General features: G+C 27.7%; 2 protein-coding genes across 3 annotated transcripts; both read left to right on the top strand.

The window, feature by feature from the left end:
- The first annotated feature begins 7,854 nt into the window (after positions 1–7,854).
- Positions 7,855–13,715, top strand: LOC149061789 (uncharacterized). 2 transcript variants are annotated; one of them, XM_089216919.1, is made up of 4 exons: positions 7,855–8,103; positions 8,875–9,046; positions 12,912–13,091; positions 13,580–13,715. In XM_089216919.1, the coding sequence occupies exons 2-4, from the start codon at positions 8,881–8,883 to the stop codon at positions 13,615–13,617; spliced, it is 384 nt and encodes a 127-aa protein (XP_089073045.1). In that variant the 5' UTR covers positions 7,855–8,103; positions 8,875–8,880; the 3' UTR covers positions 13,618–13,715. The 2 variants fall into 2 exon arrangements, with proteins under 2 accessions (XP_089073045.1, XP_089073044.1); XM_089216918.1 differs by lacking the exon at positions 7,855–8,103 and having other exon boundaries at positions 8,851–9,046.
- Positions 13,716–15,512: 1,797 nt separating this feature from the next.
- LOC149061788 (uncharacterized) lies at positions 15,513–16,929 on the top strand (the record flags this gene model as incomplete). Its single annotated transcript, XM_089215115.1, has 1 exon — positions 15,513–16,929. A coding segment is annotated over exon 1 (1,392 nt), but the record flags the coding sequence as incomplete, so codon positions are not given.
- Positions 16,930–17,225: the final 296 nt, after the last annotated feature.

The following is a 17,225-nucleotide window of genomic DNA, read 5'->3' as shown; positions in this document are numbered from 1 at the left end:
TTGATGTTTTAGGGTTTTTTTAATAATACACGGAGAAAAATTATCAGAGAATTACGAGTAAATTATTTGTAATGTTCTAATTATACTAATATTATAATATTCATTAAACGTTGCATTTTTATATTATTATCATTTATTTATAAGTAAGAATTTGGATATTTAAGTGTATTAATTGTTGTATCCGGAAATTAATTTCATTATTGTTTGCCCAAAACTCATACTATAATTATATTTCTCTTTTTAATTTAGCTTTGGAAAGTAATAAATCTCTGGAGCCTGGACAGAAGATCCCAAAAATTTGTCCATTAAATTTTTTTGGCAATAACTCAATTATGTAAAAATGTTAGGTTCAAGACAAATCACAAATGTCTGGTAAAAACAAACCAAATCGAAAATTCCTATTATTTCATTATCAAAACGATTATTTAAATCAAATATTATTTTCAGGGTTTGATCTTTTTGACATTTTAGTACATAGTCGAGGTAAGTATACAGACATTTTTAACTTTTCAAAAGTATCTCTACACATCAAGAAAAATAATCATTATTCTCCCTGACATTAAGCTTGCCAACACAATCCTTACAATATTATTTGCAGAAAGTGTCTTGTTTTTAGGTCTGTAACAAATTTTTATGAAGTTATAGAACATATATCAACGATAAAATATAATGATTTTATAAATTCGCAGCATATCAAAGATTTTAAAAGATTGTAAGCTTTTGAAGATGTTACTGTATCAGATTATTCAAAAATACTAGGGCCGTTCTTACAATGTCCAGTTAAGTGTCGGTTAGTGTTAAGTAATATATTATATATATATATAATATAATATAATATATAATATATTATATATTATTATTACCAAATCGTATATGTATATTGTATATCGTATATGTATATTGTTTATCGTATATTCGTATATATTATCTTCAAAAAAACTACTTCGTAGAAGTAAAAAAGGCTTTTTGTGCGTAAGTTGAAGAGACTGGGAGAAAAGATAGAACTTTGGTGTTAAAAAAAATGTGAAATCAATCTCAAAGTTCTGTGCCAAAAAGGGCCATGGTTGCAAAAATTGAATTTGGAGCTTAATACAGAAGTGAAATCAATACCCAAATGATGTACCTCAACTTGAAAAAATATCTTATTTAATATAATTTCAAGATGTTCAACTGTATAAACAATGAAAAAAAAAATTAGCACAGAACGGCGTACAATAATGATGAATTAGCCATAAATCGGAGTTGTTGACTTGTTTACGAGTTAATCTGTCTGATTCGAATTTTTGTTGACAAACTGTCAGCTTACATTTTCGATGTGAGTATGTGATGCCCGAACAGCATATTAGCATTCTGGGTTCGGTCTCGGCACCTTTTATAATTTTAGCCTTCTGATTGGCTTTACCGCGCTTTTTGAAAATTTAAACTATTCTATTATCTAATTGCTTCAACTTCTAAATTGGTATGACGGTAAAAAACCATTATGCATCGATATTAGTATATAGTTTTATACCAGTAGTATTATACCTAATAACACTATAATCAATAGAAATTATGTCATCTCAATTAAAAACAACCAAATCTATAAACTATAAATCTACATTTGTCTTTTATTTTTAATACATTGACATTGATACATTTGTTTGATAAATTGTATTAAGTTTATAATAATATAATTGTATTTTATATAATATGTTTTAATAGTGTCTTAATAATGTAAGCACTGAGAGGAAAAAAAATGTAATTATTAAACAACACCTAAAGCAAGAGTCAAACTAAAACTGATAGAGACGCATAAAAAAAGGGATATATTAGAGTGGGTAGATAAGTTCTCTTTTACCAATGTGCCCATTCCTTAAAAATTACAAATATAGTTATTTTTGTTTGTATTTCATGTTCACATTTAGGTTGGTACCTACCTTAAATTTAATTCTAGGATGGTTTACCACTAATTTTGTTGCATTTAGCAATATAAATAAATTCTGACTTCTGCCAGTGTCATTTGTTTTTGAAACCTATCAATACAGTTAGATTGAAATTCAAAATTTGAAATATACACATAACATAGGTAGTTGAAATTTTATTACCTATGCAATAAATAATAACTAATAAATAATAATAAAGTCATATTAAATGCTAAAGTATATTTTAAATTGTAATAGTTATTTAACTGGAAGTTAATAACATAATATATTTAATAGTTGGATACAATATTTAAAAAAAATACCTTAGGTCTCCAAATAAGTAATAACAATAAATTAATGAAAAATTCAAGTTAGCACAATTTTACATTCTATGTAATTATAATATTTTAGAGAAAATTTATGAATGTTTAATAATAAATTTATGTATTATTATTATTATTATTATATAATTATATAATATGTACATCATAATAATAAAAAATATGTGGTATAAGATTTGATGAAAATAGTAATTAAATAATAGTTAGATAATAGTCATTGTAGTTAATGACTTTTGGCATTTGGGACATTCTTCCTAATATTTTCGGCTAAATTTATTTTTATTTTTATTGCATTTCTTTTGTTATTGTCTGTCTTCACTGGTCGCCCTACTTATAAACGTTTACTACCTCTTGTGACACCTGGCTTTCTTCTACTTATTTTGGTAGGCTGCACATGAATAGTTGAACGAGATAGATGCCTTAGTGATATAGTACTACCAGCAGTACTCAAAAATGATTCCCAAGTAGCAACTGACTTAACTTTCTTCAAACGATCTAAACTTTTAGTGAGTACTGAACTTGAAGTATTCTTTTTAAATTTTTCAAAATTTGTTTTAATTAATTCTTGAATCTGGTTAACACATTCATCAGACTGATGATCAATATTATGATTATCCAGATAATCATCAGTTTCGACTAATGTATTTGTTATTGGAGATGATAATACATTATTTTCAATAATTTAAAGTAATAGCTGGTAAATTAGGCATTGCTTCATTATAGTAATGGTATACTGCTGCCTGATGCTTGCAAAAAGCTCCTAAATTTCCTTTGGAACACGTAAAAAATCCATGAGTGACATCTACTTCATAATGACCACAATCGGACCCTGATGGTACTTTAAATGTATTGTTAGATAATTTTTCTATCGAATCTTTATTAATATAAATAGCTCTTTTTATTTGATCTTCAAATAGTAATCGAGCTGAGTCATTTCTACCATTAACAAAAGTCCTTAAGCGTCTTAAGTAGTAATCTTCTAGGCCAGTACAAATAAAATCAACCAGTGCAATGGCGTTATATGCCTTATTTCTAGAAAGTACTATGTCTTTAAAAATCCGTACATTAACTTCACTAAAATTATTGGTCTGATTACCATGTACAGCAGAATTTCTAAAAGCTAAACACCATAACTCTTTTCTCGTCCAATAATTATTAATATATTTCACCCATTTTTCATACTTAAGTGGTATAATTTCATCACCTATGCTATTATTAATAGTTTTTGTCTTGCCAATAGCAGTAATATTGGCTTTGTGAGCACTATTATAATCTGGTGAAATTAAAATACTTTGAAATAAATTAAACAACAATTTTCTGTGTTCGTTTTTGATATTATGTTTAGCGTCCCATAACCATCTCCATACTGATTGTAAAACGTGGAACCTACAAAGCAAAATATTTGATTGTGGCCAAATTGATTTTAGTGCTTGCCTTTCTGCCTCGCTATCATCAATTATAAAATGTCTTGGAAAACCTTGGCCATCAAAACTGTTAGGAACTGAATCATTCAGCAGGGAAAATGCTGTTTTATATTCATCAACTGTTTGTCCTTTTGTTATGAATATACCCAGAGGAATAGCTCCAATACCACATGATGTAAGCATGAATGTAACAGTATGACTTTGAGTATCACATGATGCTGTACTGTCTGCAAAAGCAATATCTTTAGCAAAGGCTAATTTATGAGCCTTTTGCATAATAGGAGTGACCACTAGTATAGCAAATGGATTTTCATTAAACCTTACAATAATTCCATTTTTTTCATAATCTGTTTTTTTATCTTCAAGTTTCTGCAAAATGTTTATTTAAGAATTAAATAATACAATGTACGTATAATCAGTTTTACAGTGTAGAGTATAGATTATAAAACCATTGCTCCCATTAGTAACTTTAAAAATGAAATATTTTTAAAATGTATAAATAAAAAATTAGTATCCATTTATTTAGATTATTTTTACTTTGTAATAATTAAAAAAAAAAAATATGTAGGTATTAAAATTAGTGTGGAATTTCATGGTGTGATATTATGGTTAACATTATTTTTGGATTTAATTAATAGAATAGGTACTACATCATAAATTGTTATGGAGACATATCTATTAATATTATTCGATTCCTGATCCCTTTAAGTAAGACTTGTGATGGAGATCAGGGAATTTTACATTTTTAATATTAGTCTTTGTAAAAATTTAAAAATATCAGCAGATTTAAATTATGTACTAAAAATAGTATAAAAACTTATTTTTATATTCAAACAATATTAATATAAATTGATGAAGTAACAATTGAGTAAAATTACATATTTTACTTTTATGAAAATGTATACACAATAAGAATATAACTATATAAGAAAACTTAGAAAACTTATTGTTATATATAATTATATAAAAATAATTGTTATTTAATTTATTAAAACTACCTATAACAATAATTTTAATTAATTTCTTAAATTGATCAAAATTGGTGGAGTCAATAATACAATTGGACGGTGTTTTGGAGAAGGGTTCAAGTCCATTTTTGGTCATTTTGATGTAAATAGTCGATTTTGTAGGAAATTTTGTGCCCCATTGATTGGTAAAACTGTAATAGACCCATTTAAATTCAATAAATTATAAAATTATATACATACTATGTTGACATTTGAATAATATGATGCTTAAAAAAAATATCAATATTGCTTTATTCCTTAAAGGAAAATATAAATATAACATAACTTTAACCGTGGTCCTGAGGTCTCTATCATAATGGTTATGATATTATATTATATTATTTAATATATTATAACAAAGGCAAAATTTAAAAAAAAATTGTTTTAATATTTTCAATTTTACTTGATTTTTATAACTATAAGCTGAAGTTTTGACATGCTTTACCATACATTGTTATTTTTAATGTTTTTAGTATAATTAATGATTAATTTAAATCATTAATATATTAGGTTATACCTATGCAACAAATTGCACCACTGTTTACCTACTTTGTTTACAACTCAAACACTCAGTTGTGAAAAATGAGTTAAAATTACAGTTTAAAACTAATTTTATATTAAATTATTTTATAATTTGAGACAGAGTAATTGTACATAGCCACATAAGTACTTGTTTTTATTTTTCAAAATATTTAACTAATTAGCTCTAAAATAATATAGTATTATAACATGCAAAACTGTTAGTTTCAATTTTTATTAATTCATTGTGATTAATTATTTATTTTTATAGGTATTTAAATAGTTAAATGTTTTCAATAAACATATATCTGAGGATACGGTATCTAAATATAACTGTTAAATATTATATTATTAACTTCCAGTTAAATAAATATATTTTGATTACCTATTATTTATCATAATTCATAGAAGAGAAAAATACTCACCTAAACCGTCATTGAAATAATTTTCAAATTTAATTCTAATTTCATTGGTTGGTCTTAAAAAATATAAAGCTTCAGCAGAACCTAAGCTATATGGTTATGTTCAATCACAAATATGATTGCTGGTAAACCATCCTATAATTGCAAATTATACTACAATTAACAAATTAAATAAATAAAAGTTGATTATGTAGTATATAATATAGTAATAGTATATACAAAATAAATAAATATTTTTTCCAAATTCTAATAACTTAATTATGTAGTTATTTTTTAATAACTGGGCAAATTAGATGAGTGAAACTTATATAACTCACTCTAATATATTTATCCTTTTTTTTTGTGTCCCTAGTACTTAATTTAATTTTTATATCAATTTGAGCTTTGCATTCTGTGTTTTTTTATCTCCCTTTTTTGTTCTTCTCAATACTAACTTTATTAAATCCACTATGGTGACACATATACACTTTTCTATAACACAGTAATAATTATTTTGACTTAATAAAATAGGTGGATATAATATTGTAGTTATTAATAAATACTGCTGGTAGAAATATATAATACCTACATAAAACAGATATGTTGACTGATATTTTTGTTACATACATCACTATAAAGATGAGACAGTTTCAAATAAAATCAAGATGTTAAAAAAGTGGACAAAAGTAAAAAAAAAATTTAAAATTGGTTCATACATAAATATATACCAAATATATTATGTATTAAAATATATATTTATTTGAATACATTGAACCTATTTTGTGTAAATATTAATATTTAATGCAGTGTTACTACTACCTATTAAATGTTATATAGCCGTAAAATAATAATAGGTGTTTTATCAAATACAAAATATTAAAAATTACCTACCTATTAACTGTTATTATATCTATATGATTTAGTGCCTCGGTGGAACTATATACTATAATATAGGTAATTGAGAATCGTTAAAAGAACGGTTTATATGGTGCAAATATGCATGGTTTAAAAATAAAAAAATATTCAATAATATCAAAAATAAAACGCATTTCAACGAAGGTGCAAAATAAAAACCTGTGCCAAATTTGTATACTATATATCATTTTTATTTTTATTGTAAACAGTATTAAATATTGATTGAGGCTCTTAAAAATAACCTCCTGGAATGACAGCTGGTCGACCAGTAAGTCTCCGTTCAACAGACAATACATTCATTGTATAATTTTGTGCCCTGTGAGCTCAATTGTGTATTTCAAATGATTGTTGTTTCCAAGAACCAGAGACCACCCAAAACTAAGTTTTACAGCAATGCATGCCTATACGTTTTCACAACAATATATGGCCACCCGCTGTCATATTGGCCGCCTCCACGAAACTGAACGATCTTTGTCTGTATTTGGTCTTGATAATATGGCTATGTGTCGTATATATTTATATTTATATACGAAAAGTTCACATAATATTTTGACGTTCATAATTTTCCTTTTGGAAATGTAATTCAAATTAAAACCCCCCCGTGAGAGAGGCCTAGGTACGCCACTGGATGTATGGGTAAAACATTCCTTATATTCGAGCGAACGTACGACATTAATATATTATAATATGCTAGGCGAGGCGAGCTTCGTTAATACGGCCGCCGTGACACTTTTGTCTTCCTTTAACCGTCGTCGCGAACGTTATTTTTTTATATTGTTAGGCGCTAATCGCCGACATTTATTATATTATTAAAATTTATATTGTTTTTTACAGTATGTGCTGATCACCACTGATCATTATTATCATTATTGTATTATTGTTTTTGCCCATATTTTTCCTGTGTTGAGCCAGAAGGGCTATAATATTATTTATCTTGTTCAGCCATAAGGGCTTTAATTTATTAATTATTATATTTTTATACGATTATAATTGTGTTTCTGTGATTTTTATATATTTGTTAATTTATTATTGATATCGTGTATTATACATAAATTAATTATTTACCCGAAACGTGTTACCATTTTATTATTATTTATTTATAAGCACACACATACACACGACACACCCATACATATAATACACCCTCACACATTCACCACACACCAGTACTCTCTGATCTTGCTCGGCGACCACGTCCACTTCCTTTGAGTCGCTTTACGTCACACACACATAGATCGGTTGGTGAGCAGCGGTGTATCGTAATACCTATGTAACGCGCGAAGTATTTCGGTGACCGGGCGTCGCGTACTATTGTTGTTCGTACGCGGCCCGTACACCTTATAAGGTCCTTTTGTTACCTGAATGGTCACTAGAGTCTAAACAACCCCCACCTATTCTCTATATTTGCTACATATAAATCAAATATATAAGTAGGTAGGATCTGCCGACTGCTCATCTGCTCCCTAGACTGCAGCACAGTTGATCACGTTACAGAATTCAATTTGGCTACAGTGTTAGTACAACTATTGTTACTCTTCCACCAGATACATCGAGTCGACTACAGGTATCCTACACAGCAATTTTTCTTGAAAAAGGTATGTTTAATTACTTATCCACTATCAATGCATTAGGAACTTAACGTTAAATAAATTAGTCATATTATTTAATATAAAGTTAATTCAAGATAATATTAATTATATTTTATTGATATACAAAAATAATAATCGTATTACATTTTAAATACGTATTACTATTTAATTTAGAATTATAGTTACATACTGTGGTAAATTTATTTTAACAAATTATAATATTAAAAACATTTAGATATGAAGAATTTTACTAATTATAGGTACTTATAAAAGATATGAAAGCAAATTATAGTTCAGTCAATTATCATATTTTAATATTAATATTAAATTATTATCAAATACCAACAATAAACTGTAATAAAACTACTTTCATAATAGTCGTAAAATAAATTAACTGCTTATAAATGATAAATGTAAGTATTGGTACCAACAATTACTTTTATATTTTATACGATATTGTGATTATGAAAAGAATAAAAATTAATGAGAGTTTCAAAATATTCCACAATTTTAGTTAGTATAATGACACTAAGTATGTATTTAAAAATAATAAAAAACAATTCTGACATTAGAAAGTAATCAACGATTTATGCTATATTTGTGTGATAAAAATAAATTTATTATATAACAATTGATATTTAGTGTTTAGTCGCATTTAAATTCAATAATAATCTAATAATCAAGATCAACGTGTATTTATTTTATTCTATATCGTGAGGTAATTTAATAAACGATACTTATAGTCAAAAGTTTATGTTGTATGACCGAATGTTTCAGATAATCATGAAGTTCAATATGATTTTGTTTGTTCTGTGCTTATGCATTGACTTGATTCTGGGATCTATCGCTGATAATAGTTCGTACTGGGTTGATCCGATACAGTTTTGTGGAACAAGACTCTCGGCTGAACTAGCAATCATCTGTAAAGGCATCTACAATAAAGATAAAAGTAAATATAATTTATATATTATGGTATCTGATTATCAATTACAATACTTTATCTTCCATCAATCGAAACTAGCAGACCATAAAGCTGGTTAGAATTTGTTTTTTTTTTTAGAAATTGGTTAGGAAACTGTAATTTATATTTCATAAAACCTTCATGGGAAATATTCTCGGGAAGGCGGGAACATTTATGTTTTTAAATTATCTGATTTTATTTTGATCAAAAAGTGTTGCCAGTAGTGCATTAAATTTCTGTTTTTAATTGGTTAAAATAATGATACTGGGCATATGGGATATCTGGCAAAATACTACTTTCACATTATACCCGTTTTAAAAGGTGCATAATATTATATTATTAAAACCAAAAGGTTTACCATTTTTTGAAACGTAGTTTCCTAAGGCGTGATGTGAGCGGAGGGACCCTAGCCTAGAAAAACCGTGCGAAACGAAAATAAAAGCGTTAATCGCTATCTCTCTTACTCTTTATCGCTTTCTCTATACTCCTGCCCCTCTCGCTCTACGGCCGGCTACGTTGTTATTATATATCTACACGTCGCCACCTATAAAACACACAAAATAAAAAAGGTCAGGTTGCAGGTAGCTGGAAACCTTAGATACTATTATTATTAATTGTTATTGTTATAATAAATAAATTATTATAGTATTACAATAGAAACCGTTCATAACAAAATATCGCTGCACATGAATTGCGTCCCGAAATCCCTTTTCCGCATGAATTGCGTCCCAAAGATATTTAACGACTACACGAATTGCGTCCCAACCATATTTAACAACTACCCGAATTGCGTCCCAACGTAAAAACATTATTTTCCTTCTCATTTCATACAGACTTAGGACTGTCGATACCAAATACTATCGGTAAAATATTGTTTTTTTATCATTTTTATGCAATTATATGTAAGTAAAATAAAATGTGTAGGTTAATAATATAATAATAATATAATAGTAAAAAAATATATACATATGTATATATATAAAAAAGTTATAATTATAAAATTAAAAATTGGTAAAAACTTGAATGATACTTTCTTAATATAATCAAGACGGGTTAATTAGCCACTTTCATATTTTGCTATATTTTGTCTTGGTCAATTTTCTTTTTCACATACTATCATTCGTCTGTTTTTAATTACATGAATACTTCGTTGTTTAATATAAGTTTTCATCTCTGTTAGTCTGAATATTTTCTTTCAATAAAATATTTTGTAAATCAGGTAAGTTATCTGGAAGTTTTGGAATTGTCGATGACCGAGCGTGGTGTATATTATTACGAATCAAGGTTAATTCATAAGTTGTCAATGTTGGAATGTCTTTTGATAAAGCTCCATGAATAAGTTTTGATGGTTTATCATAAAGTTCTTCTACAGCCTTTCGCTTTAAATTATTACTTAACTGTTGTCTATTAAATACTTCAATAGAATCTCTAATATGATTATGATGATTTGCACGTTCGATAATCTCATTTTCATTATTTAATTTAATGTTTTAATGTATGACTTACACGTCTTATTACAGCAGCTCCAACGTTGAACATCATTTTTTAATATTATATGATACCGAAATTTGTATCCATCAATATTAAATAATGTTTTATTTTTTTCGCTTAAAATCACCGAAGTAATTTTATAGTGTTTTTAGAGTTTAAGTTTTATTTAACAGATAATAAAGGTTACACAAACGTTTACACCATTACACCAACAACACGATCGAAATTGAACTAAAATTATTATAGGCTTTACAGTACGTTTATCGTTCATGCAATCGTTCAAACAAAACCGGACGCAATTCATGCAGTAAATTAAATAATGCCGGACGCAATTCGTGTACCCGCTTATCAAATTTTTTATTTCGGGACGCAATTCGTGTGTAGCCCAAAATATATATTATAAAATCACTTTTGTAACTGTGCTGACGAATCTGGGTTTTTCCGTTATGATTACATCATTTCGCGTTGTTTTGTTTGATCGCATCGGGCTCCGATGTCATTGACCTTTTCTCCGCGGTGCGTGTTGTGTTGACAATGTTGCTCTGTTCAGTTTTCGCGATCATTTAATGACAACGTATCATTTGCTTTCGGTGATTGAATATGAGCAATAATAATAATTCAATGTATTTTTCAATGAATTAAATAAAAAAACCTGATAAGATAATATTTACATTCATTTCGAATAGTTCCACTGAAATTAATCTATAACCTATAAGACTTCCAAAGAAACTACGTTTCTCCCGGGTGTCCCATGACAGCACTCCTTTTTTAATTTTTTTTACTGGTATGACAATGACTTCCTTTCCTATGGCTATAGACAGTATGTTTACATTCAGATCCCACTTTTTGAAAACAAAAAACATCACAAATTATAAGCTGAAATGGTCACGCTCTTATCTTTTTTATACATTATGTTGTTTTTCCACGTGGTCTGTTACAGACCTTAGATAATGTAGGTACTATATGGATGTAGTTTTAACTACTAGGATCGTGTATTATAGACCTAACCCTCATGCTAATTCTTGATGTCATAATGAAAACATGATTTATGTATGAACCAAGAACCCCTACTCTCTGACAGCAATGTACGACAGCGAATTGCGAAGAATTCAGATTGTTCACTCTGATTTGGTTATCAGTCATTTATTTATGCACAATAATAACAAAGACTTTTCAGTCCGTAGTGCATGATCTAAGCATATCTGCGTATATGCCTATGTATTTATTTGATGCCAAAATGCCACCCCACTGGTCTAAAAATGTATAAGCTTTTGATTGCCAATACATACATATTTAATTTATGGACAGAGTTTTTATTACTATGAAAAATTTTGTTTGCTCATTAATAGATGAATGATTAGACAAACAAAAGAATATATAGAATTTTAATTTTCAGATTAGTTTCATACGTTCAATTTTAATTGTAATTTCGAATTTTCCTTTCTGAAATAAATAATGATTAACCAAAATTATTTGAATAAAAACAATTATACAATATTATCCAGTAAACCTTCATACTATTATACTGCAATATAATTACATAATTAGTCTGCTTCTCTTTCTCAGCTATTCTCAGTACATTTTAGTACTACACAGATCCGTGGGATGCTTAGCCCGCCACAGTCCACAACCCCACTAATAATATAATAAACTGCATTGCAATATTTTTAAATTTGTACTTATTTATATTCTGAATTTTTAATTATAATACAAATATAATTAATTAAAATTTTAATCAATTTTTCTTCAATTATTTGTATAGAAAAATTAATAACTAATAATAAAGTTGAAAATGTATAAATGTTAATGTAATCGCAACTCTTTATTTATTTAAGCTATTAAGCAACTATACTGTACATAATATATTATGTATTCAAAACATTTAAAAATAATTATATTATTATATGTTATTATATGGGAACTGAGAGTACTAATATGAAGCCTGGCGGTGCTATATTATACTAAAATAACAAAGTGTTAACGGCATTATCATTATATTATGATCTTATTAAAAAAATTGTTATTAGTATAGATTCTTAATTCTTATATTATTTTATTTAAGTATGGGCCTCATATTAGAAATTGCAACGCGGAGCCCCGGTACAATGAACCGCCCGCACCACAGTTTCTACGGCATTGATTTTATATTACATATTAATTACTGCAGAGAGATCCGCCTTCTCTGACAATCAGATCGCTACTGATTATCTGATACTCTTATGATTATCTACAATAATGCGTTATGCCTTTATCACAATAAATTGATAACACAAATAATCAAGTTAACTTATAATATATAAGGTTAGGTCTATTAGATTTATAACTATTTTTATTTTGACTTATGAATTTCCTTCATTTTCAGATAGTCAACAGCTGACCAAACTTAAAAGGGCTGTCGTTGATGATTGTTGTTTAGACACGTGCACCAGGAGATTTTTGAAAACATATTATTGTGGTCCCGAACCGGAGTTGTATGTATCTTCAGCACAGAAATTGAGAGAAATGAAATATGTTAATTATACATATTATTATTCAGATCTGCGTAAGTACCAATTTAAATAAATTTTTGGTGGATTGTAAGAGTGTAAAATTTCATTTGGATTACATACATCGTTGTTGTTGTTGAAATTTTTATAGAAAATTGAAATTCATAACATATTTATAAACAAATATATTACAGAATAGGTAAAACTATACTAGTTTCACCTATTTTATGATTCTATGGATTATTTTAAATAATAAAAATCATTGTATTTTTCAAATTTTTGAAATAACGATCCCCTGTATATTAACCCAGAATGTAAGTATAATATGTGGTTGAAATGTTGAATCAGTGATATCCCATTTTTTCACTCAGATAGATAGCTTGTAATGAATTAACTTTAAATGGCACTAAAAGAGTCTTGACGCTAATTTTAATAAGCTTCCATCTTATTACCCATCCATTATATCTGTAGCGTTGAGTACATTTGAGTTGTACCCAAACTGACCAACTTAAAATTGATTTAATAATTTGTTTCGATTTTACAGTTTGGATTGCAATACAATTTCCACAAACAGATGAGTAACACGACTGGCAACTTGGTATAGCAGCTTCAAAATGTTTCAATCTTATATAATGAATCAATTATTAATATATTAAGATCAACTATCTGTACTTATCCCCAAATTAAACTTTTCAATTATATACATTATATTTTATTTTATTAAATTAAATTTTTGCAAAATAAAATAATTACATAATATATATTTATATATCAAACACTTAAACAAGTACTTATTTTTAGTTAATAACATGTTAGTTCAAATATTATTTATTTTGTAATTTTTATTTCTATATAGTTCTAATTCCTACCAATTTTAAGCAATAGAAATAGGAATGGTGTGGTATTTTTATAACTAGTATTCAAATACTATGAAGGAATGTGTGGCGGGCATAAGAATATATTTTATATCTATAATTAGCTATGGTACCTACATTAAGCAATTAAATTATAAACCAAATCATGTTAAGTAGGTAAACATAATATATTCAGACAAACAATTGTATACTAATCATGGGCACAAATGGGGAGGGGGCTTAGAGGGTATTAGCACCCTCAATTTTAAAATTAGCATTCTCAAATAATGTTTGTGTTTAAGTATTAAAAACTTTTCCTTACAAAAAAAAAACTAAAATTAGAAAATGTATAGCTTATGAGTATCCATAGTTTTTTTTTTTTTTAATTGAAGTTGCATCTATGATACTTATACATCTTAACAATAGAAATTAAATGTCATTTAAATTAATATCAGGTTAATAAAAAAAGTATTAAGTATAACAGTAAATTTTTTTAGATATTGCTATGTACTGACGGATGTCCGGCTATGCGCTAAACACGCACATACACACAGAGAGTAGGTAGGACTATATTGGAGAGCCCTGATTACACAAATGCAGACGTGAGCCACCAGAGTCAGTGCAAGCACCTCCTTCACGCCAGTCACCATTCCAAATTAATCATTTGGACTTAGAATATTTTCAATTAAATCATTCTTGTATCAGTAATAATGTTTTGTCCACATCGCAAGCAAATAATTGTGTAATAATTAATCACAAGTCAAGTTATTATACTTATTTCACCCAAACCATCTACCTCAACACAAGTCGTTCGTCCTCCTGTATGCTGGGACACTACAATATTCAAATCCAGATTATGTATTATCTTATGTGTACCTAAATGTATTAGATTCCACCAAAATAATATAAAAAACAGTAATAATTTTAATAACTTACTATAATATGACCACACTTCCTCAATTATTTTTGGGTTTTTATTACTTTTGTCTGTGTAATGACTCACAACAATGCATAGTTAATTCCTGTTGTTATTGTCAATTTTGATTGTAACAATATGTCGATATTCAAAAAGAGATAGAAACCTAAATGAATATATTAGATATCTAAGAAATACTCAATTAGATCAATAATGTACTGTGTGTCTTGCGCAGAGTTATAATCTTCACCCAGAGAAATATCTTGGGTATTTTTAATGAACTAGGTTTGTTAGTTATCAACAAACCAATTATTGTGAAAATTAAAATCATGTTATTGTTTTAAAAAACTGTTCGTTTTAATGATTATATATTTGACTATTTTAATAAACCTAATTTGTTGATTCAGTAAAATTATTCAAAACTTTTCCTCGTGGAAATTATAACTAATTTATAATTTTTACCATCATCTTTTATTGATTAAACTTCTAATTAATTGAATAAACCTTGTCAATAAATTGTTGAAATATATTAATATTGTCGTTGCGTGATTTTATTACCGACCATTCGAATTAAAACTACAAACCGTTTTATTGTTTCATTATATTTATAAATTAAAATTTTATATATTACTTAATATATTGGTTATTTATAACTTTTATGGATGGGTTTTTCTAAAATATAGTAGTATAATCATAGTAAATAATAATAATAATGATACCAATAGATAATCAATGTCATTTTGTACTTTGTACAAATCATCAGTCACACCAGTCCGCATTTCGTCCGTTCGCCGTTGCCATATTCGTACAGTATTATTCACTCGTAACAATTTCGCAATGGAGTTTATAAAAAGTCAAAAAAACAAAAATTTACTTAAATATAATGGTTATTTATATAGGTTAGACAAAAAATATAAAAATACCGTGTATTGGAGATGTACTGAAGAACTATGTAAATCGCGCCTTAATTTAAGAAACGACGAAATTGTAAAAGGACCTAGTGAACATAACCATACTATTTCAAATTTAGAATTTGAAATACGTGTTTGTATAGACGAAATGAAAACTCGAGCTCTGTCATCTCAAGATAATCCACATCAGATCGTTTCAGAAGCCTCAACATTGTGTTCACAAGCCGTTCACGGAGCTCTCCCTCCAGTAAGTTATATTAAACGCACTTTGTGTCGCATACGACAAATTAATAGTTCTGCTCCGTCTAACCCATTTACTATCACAGATATAACAATACCCGATAAATATTCCCAAACTATTGATGGTCGTACATTTTTAATTAATGACATTGAACCAGTTGAAAGTCGGATTTTAGTGTTTGCTACGAAAGAAAATTTAGATTTACTGTCTAAATCTGATCATTGGTTTGCAGATGGAACTTTTAAGTCTTGTCCTCCATTATTTACACAAGTATACACAATACATGTTATAAAGCATAATTTGGTAATACCAGTAGTTTTCGCTTTAATGCCAGATAAAACGCAAAGTTCATATGAAAGGTTATTTTCGGCAATCAAAACACATAATATTAATTTAAATCCAAAAACAATAATGACTGATTTTGAACAAAGCTCATTAAACGCATTTAAAATACAATTTCCAAATACTGAACAAAACGGCTGTTTTTTTCATCAAACACAATGTGTTTGGCGAAAAATCCAAACTATTTCTGGAATGGTAGACAAGTATAAAGCAGACTCAGAGTTTTCATTGCAAGTCCGTTACTTGTCTGCCTTGGCTTTTGTTCCGGAAAATGACGTAATTGACGCATTTGAAACATTGTGTGAAAGTACGTATTACAATAATAATGAAGACGTGTTAGAACCACTTATTTCCTATTTTGAGGATACATGGATTGGTCGTCCAAATAGACGTAGAAGGAGAAATCCCAGATTCCCTATTTCACTGTGGAACTGCTTTAGGTCTACTATATCTGGTTTACCAAGAACAAATAATTATGTTGAAGGATGGCATAGAGGCTTTAATAACTTATTGAGTTCATGTCATCCAACAATATGGAAATTTATTGAAGCAATTCAAAAGGAACAAAGCCTAAATGAAATGAAAATAAATCAGAACATAGCGGGTACTGTTGAACCATCCAGAAAATCTTATTATTTATTTATTCAATTTTTCAAATATTTTAAATTCATATACTTACACATTATAATTTTAGGAAAAATATCAAATTTAAATTGTATTTTTTTATAGTATTTTGACGTATTGTAAGGTTTTTGTGAAAAATATATTTAAAAGAATATTTTAATTTTCGCTATTATTGTTTTCGCTGTTAAAACCGTTCGCGATTTTTATTTTCGCTGTTTTTTTTTTCGCGATTTTGACTTTCGCGATTTTAACTGACACCCGCGCTGCTAGTCGAAGGGTCGGACTGTACCGCAGAAAAATCT

The sequence above is a fragment of the Diuraphis noxia genome, unplaced genomic scaffold, assembly GCF_037042655.1.
Source record: "Diuraphis noxia isolate RWA-SAM2 unplaced genomic scaffold, SU_Dnox_SAM2 contig0001, whole genome shotgun sequence".
Classification (NCBI taxonomy): domain Eukaryota; kingdom Metazoa; phylum Arthropoda; class Insecta; order Hemiptera; family Aphididae; genus Diuraphis; species Diuraphis noxia.
Note: the sequence above shows the minus strand (reverse complement) of the source record. Positions and strands in the feature narration are given on the sequence as shown.